The sequence below is a fragment of the Acanthopagrus latus genome, chromosome 5 (assembly GCF_904848185.1).
Source record: "Acanthopagrus latus isolate v.2019 chromosome 5, fAcaLat1.1, whole genome shotgun sequence".
Classification (NCBI taxonomy): Eukaryota; Metazoa; Chordata; class Actinopteri; order Spariformes; family Sparidae; genus Acanthopagrus; species Acanthopagrus latus.
The window spans coordinates 8,794,725-8,809,720 of record NC_051043.1 but is presented as its reverse complement, the minus strand read 5'-3'; the positions used below and the strand labels follow the sequence as shown (position 1 = coordinate 8,809,720).

The window sequence follows — 14,996 nt, the reverse complement described above, 5'->3', positions numbered from 1 at the left end:
TCAGGATCCTTGGCACATGCATTTGTATATGCACCAGCAATGCATGTGTGTGTGTGTATTTCCTGACAAATTCACAGCACGTTTTCAGACGGCAGTCTAAATCTTGAGCTCTGCTGCAAATTGTCCCATCTAAGTTTCATACAACCTCCCATCTTTCCCCATGTCACCATGTTGTTTCTCTCTTACACTTCCTTGAAGCTTTCTAAATTAAACTGTATTCTTGAGCCTCATCCCTCAACTTCCAGTGGTTTTCTTTGCTATCATGGCTACTTAGAGAAGAAGAAGTCAGGCCATAGTCGTATTTATGCACAATTTGCCTCATAGTGAAATAAAATAAGATTTGCAACATCAACATGGCAAAGATGATGGATCTTCTGGTGCTCAAATTATAAATGGTTTCAGCTTGTTTATGGTGGGTGTGTGGGGGGGAGGGGATGAAATTTACAGACCAGGTAATATGACTCTAATTATATGATTTGCCAAAGTGATGAAATTAGACACCTCTGGACGTTGTGAAATTGACTAGTGCCTGACAAACATTTCTTAATTCTAGATAACGTAGTGTCTCCAACCACTGTAAATCTGTGATTTGTAATATGTACCAGCATGGAGGTTAAGGTATGTGGAACTGCAATATCGTAATGTTTTTTTGTATATTTCTTTTCATTAATGGCTAAACACACATTTTTCAAAGACTTCAAAGAATCCTTTAGAATTCATAAATATTAAACAGTAAAGTCCATTTAGGCTGAGAGGACTTTAAAATGATTTCTTCCATCAGCTGTAGCTACATGTATGATGTCATTACTAGAGCAGCTGGAAAAAATAGGCAAAGTTAATCAAAGTCACAAGCTTTCATTTAAATGCCTGTCCTGCCCCGGGAGTGAGCAGCAGTCCAAAGGCAGGCATGTATACCTCCAAATACTTCAGACAAACCCCTGAGCAAACACTGAGGCTTTACAGTGGACAAACAGACAAACAAAGCATACTGAAAACAAAACCTCCTTGGTGGAGATACAAATCTGTGGGGGAAGGAAAGACTCCAATCTGTCTCAGACAGTAGGAGGGATAGCAGACAGTTCTGAGATATGTATGCTGGATAAAAGAAGCTTCTGCTGCAACCTAAAATGGCATAATATGAGCATATGGTCATGCTGACACTTATTTAAAATGAGTCTAACACTTGACACGCTGTCTTGGGTCCAGGGCTTTTGAAAGTTAATGAACGGTGCTTGCTACTTACTAAAATTTCTAAATAAAATAAATCTTCTCCATCATGTGGCTTCACTCTGATGCGTCTGCTTCCCCGCTTTCATCATCAATTTACAGATACTCATCACACATTCATGATCAATAGCTTTTCCGTGTCAGTACAGGGCAGACAAACGGTCCTGAATTATTAACTGATAATATATGAGCAGGTAATTACATTTCCACAGAGACAGTGAGATATCACGTTCTAAAAATAAGCCGGTATATGAGAAAAAGATGAACTCACTGTTTTGGACATTACACAAGGCTTCTGAGGAAAAGCACACCCTAAAAATTACTCTGATGAAAAGTCAAGAGTGTGTCTTTCTCAACATGTATTCCAAATGCAAGAAAACATGAAAGATAGAGCACGCAGCTTGACAAACAGTAAAATCCAACAGCGCTTTCGATAAAAACACAAACAGAATCTCCTACGTGCAGCTGTGATAAGTGATGATTTGAACTGGGGTAATGCACTGTAGATGTGGCACTTACTGATTATCAAAATACAATGAATATGGATGACAAACTGCCTGCTGATGGCATTAGAAAGTCATCAATAATGTAAAATGTCAGTATAAAATCGGTGCCGTTTCAGCGCACCAAACAACCCAGCTGTTGATTCTGTGAGAGGAAAGTTGACTGCCACAGATTAAAAAAATAACAGAACATATGCAAGCTGTGCACCTGAAAACTCAGCATGTTTACTATAATGTATGGCGAGACACAGAACAGTGCACACACTGCTGTACACAAATGAACAGCAACTCAAGATATTGTTTGCATTTGTTGGAGATGATGGCATTTTTCAGAGCAAGAGCGACACAGGTCTTTCCTGTTAGGTCAGCAGCACCAAGAGATAAGAGTCCCTATTATATCACATACAGAGTTGCAGTGTTTCACATGCTCACCCCACCAATCTGCTTTCTGTTTTGTCAATACAGGATCTGGTATCAATCAGACACATTAATACTCCTCTAAGCCAATTTTTGCGATAAGCTGTTTGTTTCACCCTGCGGTTCAGTTATGCCAGAAAGTGAGATTATGCTATGACAGATGATCAAATGTCTACAGGACCTGTGACAGCTCCATTCAAATACAACTTTGAACTTATTTTCAAAGATTGATGGCTGATCAACACTGACGCATTCATTTAAGCTCTACTTGTTATCTCGATGAGAGGGTTTCCTGCAGCATATCACAGGAAAGGTGCGGTGCCTTTTCTAAAAATAGATAAATAAATACCAACTCAAGATCAAAGATCAAACAAATCATTAAAGTTTTATGAAATATGTCATCAACCCTCAGATCATGAGCTTAGACTTCCTGCAATCAGTTTGCTGGATCAATATTAAACATCCGATTCATTGATGGCAATTAAAGCAGCTTTCCATTTAATAGATCAATTTAACATTATGCACTATGCTTTATGGTCTGCCACTGGGCTCGATTTTGTTCTGATAAAACTGAGGTCGAATTATGTCAAAAAGGAAGTTCGTCTACCTTTGTGCAACAACAACAGGGAGAGACAGCGGTTCTCCTGCTCGCTATCCCAAGGTAACGCTGGAACAAGTGGAATGAGTGTGGAAACATGGTGTTGAAGTAAAGTTGGGATTCTCTCTGTTGTTTTTTGCTTCAGTAGCCAGGCTGCTAACGGTAGCTGTGTTGATAATGTAGTCTTTGCAACAGCAGCGCCAACAGTAATACCACAAGGAAGGCTAGTATTGCACACCAAGAGTGGAGATTACACATCCTAATATCTAATACCTAATACCCACAGATGTTCATTAATTCATAAAAGTTGGCTAACCTACCATTCTGCACGAAACTTTAATTATACGGAAAGACATAGAAATTTGAGAATTAGTTTGAGCATTGCAATAAAGGAAGAAAAATTAGTCTGGTGATCATTTCAAAGATACTGAAATTCACTTTTACATAATGAAAGGGAACCATATCAACCCCACTGCAGTATTAACATTAAAAACAAGTGGTCCTTTAAACTTTTTCAAACTCTCACTGCTTCTCTGATTTACAGTGCAGGAGGACCTATTGAGAGTTGGCCAACACACTGCCCGTCAAAAAGGCTGTAATTCAGAGCCGAGCTCATTGGTGCTTGTCATTAGATGTGAGAACAGGACGGGTGAAAAAATATAGTAAAGCTGCCATAAAAGCCTTGGTCGTGATTGAGCTGCAATCGAGGAGCGGCCCCATGTTCAGATTATAGGCACTGTGTGTGGCTGTAAATGTGAGCGTGTATATGTGTGTAAATTCCTGGCCTATGTGTAGCATCAGGACTGATGGATGGTCGCAGCTCTGGGGTTTCCCATTACCCAGAATGCAATCTGGTCTAGAGGATGTATTGGGAAAGGGTGCAAAGACAAGGAACTCCATCACGGGATGCTGACGGATAGGTTGAGAGTCTGCCTCGTTACAATTACACACAATCACACACACACACACATGTGCCTCTGTTACTGCTGTACACTAAGAGGATTACACTTTCCAGTCGCCTGCTGACATTTACCCAAAATGAACCTTCACTAATGATCTTGCTGCAATTTAAATTCAGTGTGAGATACCATAACAGCAGAATCTCTAGCTAAATACAGCTGATCTTAATGAACACAAACAAATATGGGGAAGACATTTGCACAGCATGCAGGAGGATAACATGGCAGGTGAGAAAGCAGTGGAGGGGACTTTGAATAAAACAAAAGACAACCTGCCGACAGTGTTGTCAAAGCTCCGCTCCTCTCACTGTTTTCACATCTTCAGACGAGATAATAAGGCTCAGTGCAGTCTCGTTAGTCTTAGTCACACGTTGAGAAGTGAGAACTAATCACTGTAACTAACCATCCACGCTAATATTAGCCCTTTGGGTATGCACATATACTAGCAGACCACAGACACATACACACGCAAGCACACATACACTGCATAATGAACACACAGTGTGTCAGCACGCACAAATAACAGGGACTACAGCAGTCTAGCTAATCATTACTTAGCCTCAGAGGGATGAAATTAAAATAGATTTGAGTAGGGATGTGTAAGGAGTGGGAATCAAGCTTAAGTTCCAACATAACTCAGTATTAAATTATAGACAAATTACATTTATGCCATACAAATGTATGAATTGTTATTTCAATTCTGCAGAAATATATGGCCAAACATCAAATCCAGGGATAAAAGGTTAGGTAGAATGAAGGTAAAAATAGAGAACAAGAAAAGCTGCAGAGAGAGAAATCAATTGGCCTCTATTATGAGAAGAACCGATGAGAAATAAGAGCTAGCAGGTGAAGAAAAGTCAAAGATTACCGCCTGTAGAGCAGACAGTAAGCAGCTTGTGGGAAAGAATCAGTGATAGACCACAACATACAATACAGTACTTCTGAACTGTGTCTGAGTGTTTTTGTAGCATATAAAAAAATATAAACACAAGATATTTCATTAACAACACTCCAACATGGGTTGAAATTCATCAATTTCTCTGCGGCTGCATTATCACTCCAAGTTAGATTTCTGACTCTATGGTTGATCTCTATCACATCTCAAAAAACAACTCATTTATAATAATGAAACATATTTACAACACAGTGGTAAAAAAGATAAATAAAGGTACAACAAGAAGTTTTCTCAGCAGGTTAAAAATTCACAGCTCAGGCAAATGCTGTTTGCCATCCATCAATAGCTGCACGTCAACACAAATAACCACTTTCAATCAGGAGCACTTTTCCAATAGCAACAATTTCATATTCATCCTTAAAGTGAAACAAAACTATTCCCTGAATGCAGCACATGCAACAACTTGCACCTGGCGCATTTGCAAGATTATCCTTCATTACAACAAAGTAGTAGCAGCAGGAATAGATCTGATGGTACAAATGTGCATGAGGAGTCTACTTGCCCCAGTTTTAGAGCCTGAGAGGGATAAATATCAGCACAGGGAACCCAGAGGGGCTATCCACTATCCACTTAAAGAGCTTACTGGAACAAAATGATATGATGATTTGTAAAAGCTAGAAAAAGGTCAAGCAAACACTTCACATGATACTCTGCAGCGTATCGCACACAAATATATGCAGAGAACGTCATTTACATCCAGAAATGGTCATGCTATATTATCCCCTCTGATTGTTAGAGAGGCATTTCAAGTTTTGTGTAAAGATTTAGCTGATAGTGAGAGCAGCACCTGGCAGGGTAAACAGTCAAACTCCACTAAGACCAGATTATTTTAAACTTAAAGCTAAAATAGAAAATGTTCTATTCCATTTCCTGTTTTCGTTGCACAATGGCAGACACTCTTCCCCTGCGCAATAATTTGACATTTGTTTCTTCGGATAAAATTCAGCCCGAAGACACACTGGTGGGCACAGTGAAAGCGAGGTTTACAGGGAACCAATCTATACGTGGATGGTGTTCTACAGCCAATTCACTGCAGTCAGTATTTACTTCAGAATGATAAATTTCAGCAAAAAAGTTTTCGATTGGCAGTTTAGGCTATGAAGTCTGCACTCATGTGGTGGGCAAGCTCAACCTCTAAGACTTTGATGTTGATATGTGCTGAATTCACATGCTGTTTTCTCTAAAAGTGAACACTTCAGTGAAAAGAAACAACTAAAAAACCACATGAAGTGTTCAAGGTTATGAATCCTCTATCACGCACCCGCACATATACACACAACAAACACACACTACATCTGAATCATTGATATAATGCAATGAAAGACGGTCAGATCTTGGAGTGTAGAAAGCCTTCACCTTACCGCACCCACAAGGAGCCAGAGGACAGAGTGTTTTTTTTTTTTTTATCTGAGGTCACCTACAAAGCTGCAAAAAGTCCCACTGGTAGCTCGTCATATATGACAGCTAAGACAGGGTTGGAGCCCTGGGGACAAAACAGGATGAGGGGAATAGCAAAGCAAGGTTATTTGGCAGGTCGAATTTGCTGTGCTGAAAAACAAAAATGGGTTGCTAAACGGAAGCTTTTGTAATGATGTAAATGGCCATTGCTATCATCATGTGGCTATCACTGCTCCTCCTTATTCACCGCCTTTCTTTTCTTGTTTACTTCTTCCAGCAAATTCAATATAACATCAGAGGCAGGTCTGAATGAAAAGAGGCAAATATGAGATGGAAAAGCACATCATCAGGTTAGACACCTCTTCTGTACCTTGTTAAAACAACTGTGAAATTCACCTACGTAATTCATCCAGTGCCAGTGCTTATTTTGTTATCTTTTTAAAATATTGAACCGTGTCGCAGTGCTGGTTCTTTCTTCTGGCGTGGGGCTGTCTGAATTAGTGCAGGATAAAAAGACACTGATGACAATGCCAGTAAGTGATTGTGGTTGTATTGAAAAAGCTCTGAAATGTCTCCCATTTGTTCAACACCATACGTGAAGGAGTGATAGGTCGAAAGAAATCATCCCTTGAAGTCAGTGTACTGTGATGGCTCGGGCAGTTGGAGACAAACAAAGAATAAACTACATAGTCAATGGCAATCCTGAAATCTACCAGGAGATGCATGTAGAACCTGAGTATTTACCCTCCCAAGAACATGTTTAATTTAGAAAAGAAGGAAGTAACAATAAGGAATATCGTTCATGTAGGTGCAAGTGAAACGCCAAAGAATGAGAAAATGTGCCAAAGTCGTCAGTGTTCCCATCAAAGAGTGACACATTGATATTTGTATATTGACACATTGGTCTATTAGTATGTCATGTCAGTGCCTGCACTTTGTCTCTGGCCAGTATTCGATGTCCAACCTCTGTTGTAAGGCGCTGAGCCCTCAAAGACTGAAACTGACAGCACCTGCATACTCAGCGGAAACGCATGAGTGCAAGAGACTACGAGAGCTCAAAATGCTTTACGAGGAACGAGACAGCTCTTGACAACCACAGCAGAGGCTTTCCAGTAAGGAGAGGCTTATATTTCATGTAGTTTAATTAGTTGGAGTGCATTTAATTGTGAAATATGCAATAATGTTTGATAAAAGTCAGATGAAATCCTGCTCAGAGGCTTTAAACTCAAGTGCCAAGTTCTAGTCAACTTTAACAAAGGAGCATAAGCTCTGCAGCAGGTGATTAAAACCTAGTCATAATTGGTACCCATCTACTGATATGTGCACAGAGCCCAAAAGATCCTAAACGAAAACACCCCTCTCAGACGCAATCTGCTTACCCTGCTGCCATCTGGCAAAGGATACAGGAGAATCTGCTGCCATACCACCCGAGTACAGAGCAGCTTCTTATCCTCAACTCTCCACCATAAAAAATGTGGGTTTTTTTTTTTTTTCAAATTCTGTTAGAGCAACACGTCCTTCTATTGACTGTGAGGGGCTGTTCTATTTCAACTGTAGCTGATCCCTTTGTTCTTGTTTCCTCACTCAGGCACAAAGTTGAAATGAAAATTCCTTTCATTATCAAGAAATTTACCCAAGAGACATAAAGAGGAGATTACGCATTAATGTGGGACTGGATACCCCTCCTAACTGAGACACCACCACCCCTCTTTTGTGTCTGGCTAGTCAGCCTCATCTGTGGATCCATTACATCACTTGGATGTATGTATCAGAGCGGTGGCGTCAGAAGAAACGTTGCAATAAATGTGAACACTTCCTACCTTTGTGCTTTTCAAAGGTTATGGTTACCACTCCGGTCAAGTCTCCCTTAACGTTTGTTTGGAAAACCCAGAATTCCTCAGTTTTTCAGAGTGATTGCACTTATTAAAATAATAAATCACAACTTAAAATAATAAAAAAGAATAATTCTAATGGTTCATGGTGAACGTTTCAAGGGTTTGTAAAACGTTATGAATAAGCAATGCTTTGGCTGTCTTCGTTTTAACCTCACTAGTTTATGTATCATTCTAATGAGGTGTTTAGTATGCTTGACTGCAAGTTGAGGTGTTACAAGTTCAGGTGGTACTTTTTGTTACGAATATCTGAAAATCCATTTTACAGAGACTATCTCAAGAGAGCTGCACTCCAATATGTTTCACAGACAAACCTGGAAAATATTTGCATCATTTATAATTCATTTTAGTGAATCTGTTGGTACCAGAACTAAATTGCACCATCATGCAAACTACTTTATTTCAAAACCCAGCTGCTCTCGAGTCTACATACCTGACATGAAGCTCAGACAGATGGGTTCAAGGAAAATCCCACCAATCCAGTGCTGTATGTAAATGACAGTTTGTCAGGATTTGCAATCAACTGCTGTATTTATTATTACTCCAAAGTAGCCCTCTCTGATTGTTCTTAAGACATTATTGCTTTTTTTAGTGGTTATCTGACTGTGTCTTTGTCTCTCCCTCTCTCTCTGTAATGAGCTGTCTAAATGGGCCCAAGACAGGATAGGCTGCTCCTTATCATCATCCAGACCGACAGGTAGTTGGGCAAAAAGTACGAGGGTGAGCCTATTTAGGATCCGTTGTCAAGGTGACACCTACAACCGCTAATGAGACCTCTGCATCCGTCACCATCCAAAACATTGTCAGTGAGACCTTATAAGAAAATCTCTGTCTGAGCTTGTTTTGGTTGGCTCGCCGTTCCATTATGTATCACATAATCGCCTGCTGCTTAAAGAAAGTATGTGGGCTGGTCTCCACAGTAAGCATAAGGCTATCAGTCCTGCAATTAAAATCACAGTTACACCTCTGCGCTAGCTTGGAGTGGGTAATTTGAGATAATGCATTATTCTTTCTGATGAAAGAGTGGATCAAATATTTTTTTTTCCAACAATGGGAAAAACAGGTACATGCAATGAACTGAATGAGTCAAGATAGCACTACATAAACATGCCCACTCCTGCTCAAGTGACTCGTTTCAAACATTTCGGAGAGCCACTCAGCCTTCTTTCTGGTCACTGACTTTGGTCCTTTAAAAGTACTTAAGTAATATTTATCACACAATGCAGGAAACTGTGAGAGAGTACCGGTCGCCTACAATAATAAATGATATTTCATGGTCTGGACTTTTGCTCTGGGTAGTAAAGAGAAAGACTTCACACTATGAGTCTCTCATATTACACAATATAGTACCACAGGATTATGAACTGTTTTGGCGTCTAATGTGACAATGATCATTTAATGCCTAGATTCACAGGAAATGAAGTGCTGCATCATTTCTGGTAATTCCATCTCGCTTCGCACATGGAAAAGGGAGTGAGCAGTGAGGACCAGATGTGTGTGATTTAATAAAACGCTATATCAGGGGAGAGAGAGAAGAGAGAGAGAGAGAGAGAGAGAGAGAGAGAGAGAGAGAGACGAAGAAATAGGGGGACAAATGTGCCAAGAACGATATTAAAGTGACAAAATGAGGCATATATATTCCCCTTAAGATTACAAAGAGATCGAAGATGCAATAACAATGTTGCCTCATGCATGGCAGCATCCTGGGTGCAGTGTCAAAACAACTGATTGAGGCAGACAGAGACCAGAGCAGGGCAGCTTTCATTTGGTGGGCGAGATAGAGGCTTTATAAAGCTGTTCACCCTGTCTCTCTACATAAACCTCAATACTGCTGAGGTAATGCGAAGAATAAATAGAGCTCCTACCTGTCCTATCTCGGATGGCCAGGTTGTTCCCTTTCTTTAGGACAATATCCAGCTGGTACATGGCTGGACTCGGAGGTCGAGGCGTGGGCTCTGCATTACTGGGTCCCACTATGTTGATGCCCTGTAGAGAGAAGTTACATCAGTTATGGGGGTATTGTTTTTTTGTTTTTGTTTTTTTTTGTTTTTACCTTTCTAATAAGGACAAAGAGAGAGAAAAGAAAAGGACAGCAAGAATATAATTGGATTAGACAGAAGATATTCTACTAAATCTTAAATCTGCCTGCTTAAAAACTAGTTGTTTTTTATACCAAAGCCAGATAACAAATTGTACTCTGATTCAGAATCATCTACATTTAGAGATAATAACTTGCTGTGTGGGCTGTTTTTCGATTGTTTGTGTCCTAAATGCGAAAAAGAAGAATTTTTGCTGCAGCATCATGATGCTCTGAATAAATCATCTCCAAATAAAGCAAAAAAAAAAGTTTACAGGAACAGACTGGAAAAGGCACAGAGAGATTACTTTTTTGTACATTGTGTGTGCATTCTGGTAAATCATAGAAGGCACGCAGCCTCCTTGTGCAGCTCTTGGAAGGGGTCAGCTCGGTGGCTTTTTATGTCACGCTGTTGCCCTGAGGTCAGTGCTGTACTCTACTCTGACAGGGAGCCCCCACTGGCTCTCATCGCGGCTTCTCTTGGAGGAGGCCCATTAGCAAACCACATGATGAGCCAGGCTATGCTCGGAGATCCACTATAGCTCACTTCCTCTCTCCATCTCTTGCTGTTCTTATTCTCCCCGACCCTCATTTCCATCCCCTCCCAATAAGACAAATCGTGCGTGGGCATTCCTGTCGTGTTCTCCCCAGCTATCGCACTCTAAGATGAGGATAAGAATAACTGCAAAAGAGCAGGAAAATGCTAGTGGACCTCTGAGAGGCTACTAACAGACAGCTGGCATAAGAGTAAGTCCCACTAGTGAGGAACAGAAGAGACATCCCTGAACAGCTAAAAACTGGGTTGCAAATGGAAAAACGGGGAAAGAAAACCCATGAGGAAACTTCCTATTAACACTGTCATGTCAGAGGCATTCATCCAGATAAGAGCTGTCATAACATTCCCTGTAATTGTTAATATCATTGTTTCCCTTCAGGATATTGTCTGACTGCCGTAAATATAAACTGTATATCTGTGAAGATAATGCATTTTCTATACCAAAAAGTTTCTATATTGCACACTAACATTCCCAAAGCCCTATTTTTGGAAGTGTCACGATGGTGGCATAGTGGAATATGATGGTGTAGCATTGTTCTTTCATTATTCGGAGACAGCCCTGCGCCGAGGCTGCAGGTTAATAATGGCGAGTACAATTATGCTGTGGTCCTTGAAGTCCCACTCCGATTATCTTCTGCTGCCCTCCAAAAATTACCACAATATCATGTCCTAAGTGGAAATCATGCTTAACTTTCATTTTCTATGCACGAGGAAATTGAGATGGATAAATATGTCACTTGGGGAAACAAAGGCCTGATTATGAGTTACCATTTGCAGCAGAGAGGGTAGGACACATTTGATTTGTATTTATTTTTAATAATATGCATTTCCCATGAAACAGAGATACAGAAGGCAATCAGAAAACCGTCGCACCAGTGCTCCATGTAGGGCTGATAACAAGAAAATGATGACCGGAGATAGGCTCCAGTTAACCTTTGTGGAAGGAGAAAGCATCAACACACTGGCAGTTTCTGTTGTGTGGAAGTACAGGCTGCTATCGTGACAAACAACAACAACAAGAGTGGAAAAGATGGGTGAGGAAAGCGCAGTGACGTAAATATTTTTACTGAAAGAGTGACAGACCGTTTCACTAACCCTTCCCCCTGGACCTATTCTTATGCTGTTATTGTTGTTGTTGCTTTTTCGTGACTACTTGATAATAATTGAATGCGAGTGCTCAAATGTGGAAAGGGGATCGTGGAAAAAAAACTTATTATGATATGAAAATGTTAATGTGCAGAGGGTTATTCAGACCACACGCAGCAGCAGGATGATACATACAGTGGTGTGGAAAACATGACACTACCAAATCTTCATGGGCAAGTCAAGCCGAAAACAATTTTAGCTTCACAGCACCTTCAGTCAAACAGGCAAAAAAACTGATGGGAAAGGATGTGGGGTTGAATCGTTTGGGGAAAAGAAAACTATGAAATACATCTATAAAAAAAATGAAATTTGCCAGGAAACAGGTCCACTCAGCTCTGCAAAAATCTGATCTGAAATCTAATGTGAACGCTCAGGGACAGACGGAGAGTCAAAGCTGTGTTTGGACAGGATTAACACGGGTCAGCAGTTCATGTAAGTTACTGTAATTGAACTCTCTCCCTCTCTTTGTTTGTGTGTGTGTGCAAGCACGCTTGTGTGTGTGTGTGTGTGTGTGTGTGTGTGTGTGTGTGTGTGTGTGTGTGTGTGTGTGTGTGTGTGTGTGTGTGTGTGCGTAGATGCACATGCGTGTGTATGTGTACAACAGTTGTAGGGCTCTGAACATAAGCGCTTCTGTCTACAAATGTGACTAACGAGCAGTGACACGCAGAGCAACACGACGTCGAGTCAGGTCACATCATAACAAACAACGATTAAGAAAAAGGATTCCTCAGAAAGAATACCAGTCCACGTGCCATTTTCTGCTCTGAGCTCTTCGAGTGAGCATCAATACACATGACAGGAAAATGCAGCACAGAAATGCCAAACAAGGGCTGAGGTCATTCGAAACAGGGACACCATCACATTCGCCATTGTGTAACAAACATCACTGACTGAGTGGTTTTAAAAAACAAACAGTCTAAGGTGCTGACTGTTTATGTTATGGATTTATGTAAAGGAAAAATACTGTAGATGTACAATAGGAGATATATAATGTTTTACTTTTAGGTATTAGTGCCTGTTTTTTTTTTTTAGATAAAACCTTTGAAAAATGCAGTATATTAGCAAATCGATACTTTGAAAGGAATATCTGTGTTGTCACAATTCTCAGCCACAATAGAAGGAAAAACTTTAGGTAAAGAAAAAGTAAAGGTGAGGTTAAAATACTGACACAAATATAAAGACACACAGCCGCACACTCTCTTAAACACAAACCAACACAATAACGAGGACTCTGGGTCTTGAACCAGTCATTTTGTGCTATAACCATCACCCTGGCCAACCTTTTGGGACAGAACCTGAGAGATTCCTCTCTATTGTGTCCCCAGAGTCCAGCAGACCTGAGCCCCTGCCTCTGCATGCTCAGTCCTCAGAGGAGATCGCCACACACTTCAAAGACACAGACAAGACACACATTCACACTGACAGAAACAACATGAGGAGAAGTGAAGAGAGAAAAGACAAGGCAGACAAAGTCCTTCCCACCCCACCTGCTCTGTGTTTCATGGTCCCTTGAAGCTGACAGAAAAGTAAACAATACCTGCCACGACCCAATTTTCAGTCTCTCTCTACTCCCAGAGGGCAATAAACATTTTGGCAGAAGGATAGCTTGCAGATCAACAGTCCGAGTGTCTGTGCTTATTTGGACACCTCTACAGAGCCATTTATGAGCATTGCAAGTGTTCCACTGTCATACATGATGTACAAAAACATAACAAATGGATCAAAAATCAGTTAGATTTTTTTCCTCACCAAAAAGATCTCATTTAAGATATCTAACTAAAGATTACTTAATGATAATATTAAATAAATACACACAAAGGCCTGTTTGAATACATAGCATCCATCAGCACAATATAAATACTGGAGAAATAAAAGGAATTCCATAACAGCACCATGTGGCAACGATCCAGAGGTTCAACTCTCAGAGCACTTTGCGTTTACATTAAACAAACCCTGGAGAAATATGCTGGAGAGCTCTTTTTGCAGAAACCCCTCCTACCTGAATCCATTCAAATATCGATCAATACCAATTTCCTTTCTCCATTAAGTAAATACTCTGATTGGATACATGGGGTTCAACATTGCATGGCAACTATTGATGCCGACCCTGCATCCATTCATCACCTCCCAGGGGAGGTTTCTGCATGTATACGATGCATGAGCAGTGTGTGTGTGTGTGTGTGTGTGTGTGTGTGTGTGTGTGTGTGTGTGTGTGTGTGTGTGTGTGTGTGTGTTTGCTCCTGTTCTTCTGTGTGTGTGAATGCGCAGGGTTCATTTACCGTATCGTTCATCAATAAATAAAACAGATGATGCATCACACTTCAGGAAAGATGACAGTGAATGGTCAATAGGATATTCCACTCCAGTAGACTCCAGGCAAACACAATGCATAATATCTGCCGCTCACAGTCCAAGAGGTTCGGGAGTAGATTTTCTGAGAATACTGCACAAGCATTAGCTCAGCTCTGAGACATGTCAATATGAAGCCATAAAAAAAGCTTAGACAAACAGCCTGACTTCTACTGACTCCCCTGAACTTCAGTTAAAGTTACACTGTATAAAATACAAAAGGTCCACACACACAACAACACATCTTAATAAGAAAAGCAGTTTCAACATTTCTCTGACACATTTCTGCAGCCAACCGAAACTTAATCCATGACCTTTTCACAAGCAGTTTTTGGCCTTTTACATCAACACCTTGCTTCTGTATCTCCACCTTTCAGCCACAGTCTCAAACCCATAAAAAAGGAAAGATTAGCAGCGAGGTCAGTGTGACAATGTGGCATATGTCAAAAGACCAGGTCGGTCGTTTTGTGGCTCATCATGTTCCATTTCTCTTCATCTCAAAGGCAATTGTGGCTCTTCACCGATGATGCGCTCACAACCCACGCACGACCCCTTTCATCCTCAAGCTCTGGGTGTAAACGGCCAGTAATGAAAGGTTAACTCTACAAACGACACTCAGTTGGTGGGAAGTGGCGATCGATGTTGTAACGTCTAGGAGTAACCTATTACAGGGCTCTACAGTGCAAGCATTTCACTCACATTTGCCCCTAGCTGCGACATTACTGAGGTTCGCCCAGTGTTAGCAGCAGGAGGACGGTTATCTCACAGGGCTAACAGCTGGGATGGAGGCAAATCCGCAGAGAACGACGCTTCCCTCCATCATACTTTGCAACGTCCGAAATACACATGCTGTTGTTTTTTTATCCTGCACTATCCTGAGCCATTGAAACAAAATTTTGTTGCCACTGCACTGTAAAGT

At 40.8% G+C, this 14,996-nt stretch overlaps 1 protein-coding gene across 7 annotated transcripts in view; it reads right to left on the bottom strand.

Annotated features, from left to right (window-relative positions):
- mctp1a (multiple C2 domains, transmembrane 1a) overlaps positions 1 to 14,996 on the bottom strand; it is a 144,249-nt gene that overhangs the window by 82,050 nt on the left and 47,203 nt on the right. For all 7 annotated transcript variants that reach the window (XM_037097184.1, XM_037097187.1, XM_037097185.1 and 4 more), the window contains one exon: positions 9,815 to 9,935. In XM_037097184.1, the coding sequence (XP_036953079.1) occupies positions 9,815 to 9,935 (121 nt within the window). The remainder of the gene's footprint in view (positions 1 to 9,814; positions 9,936 to 14,996) is intronic.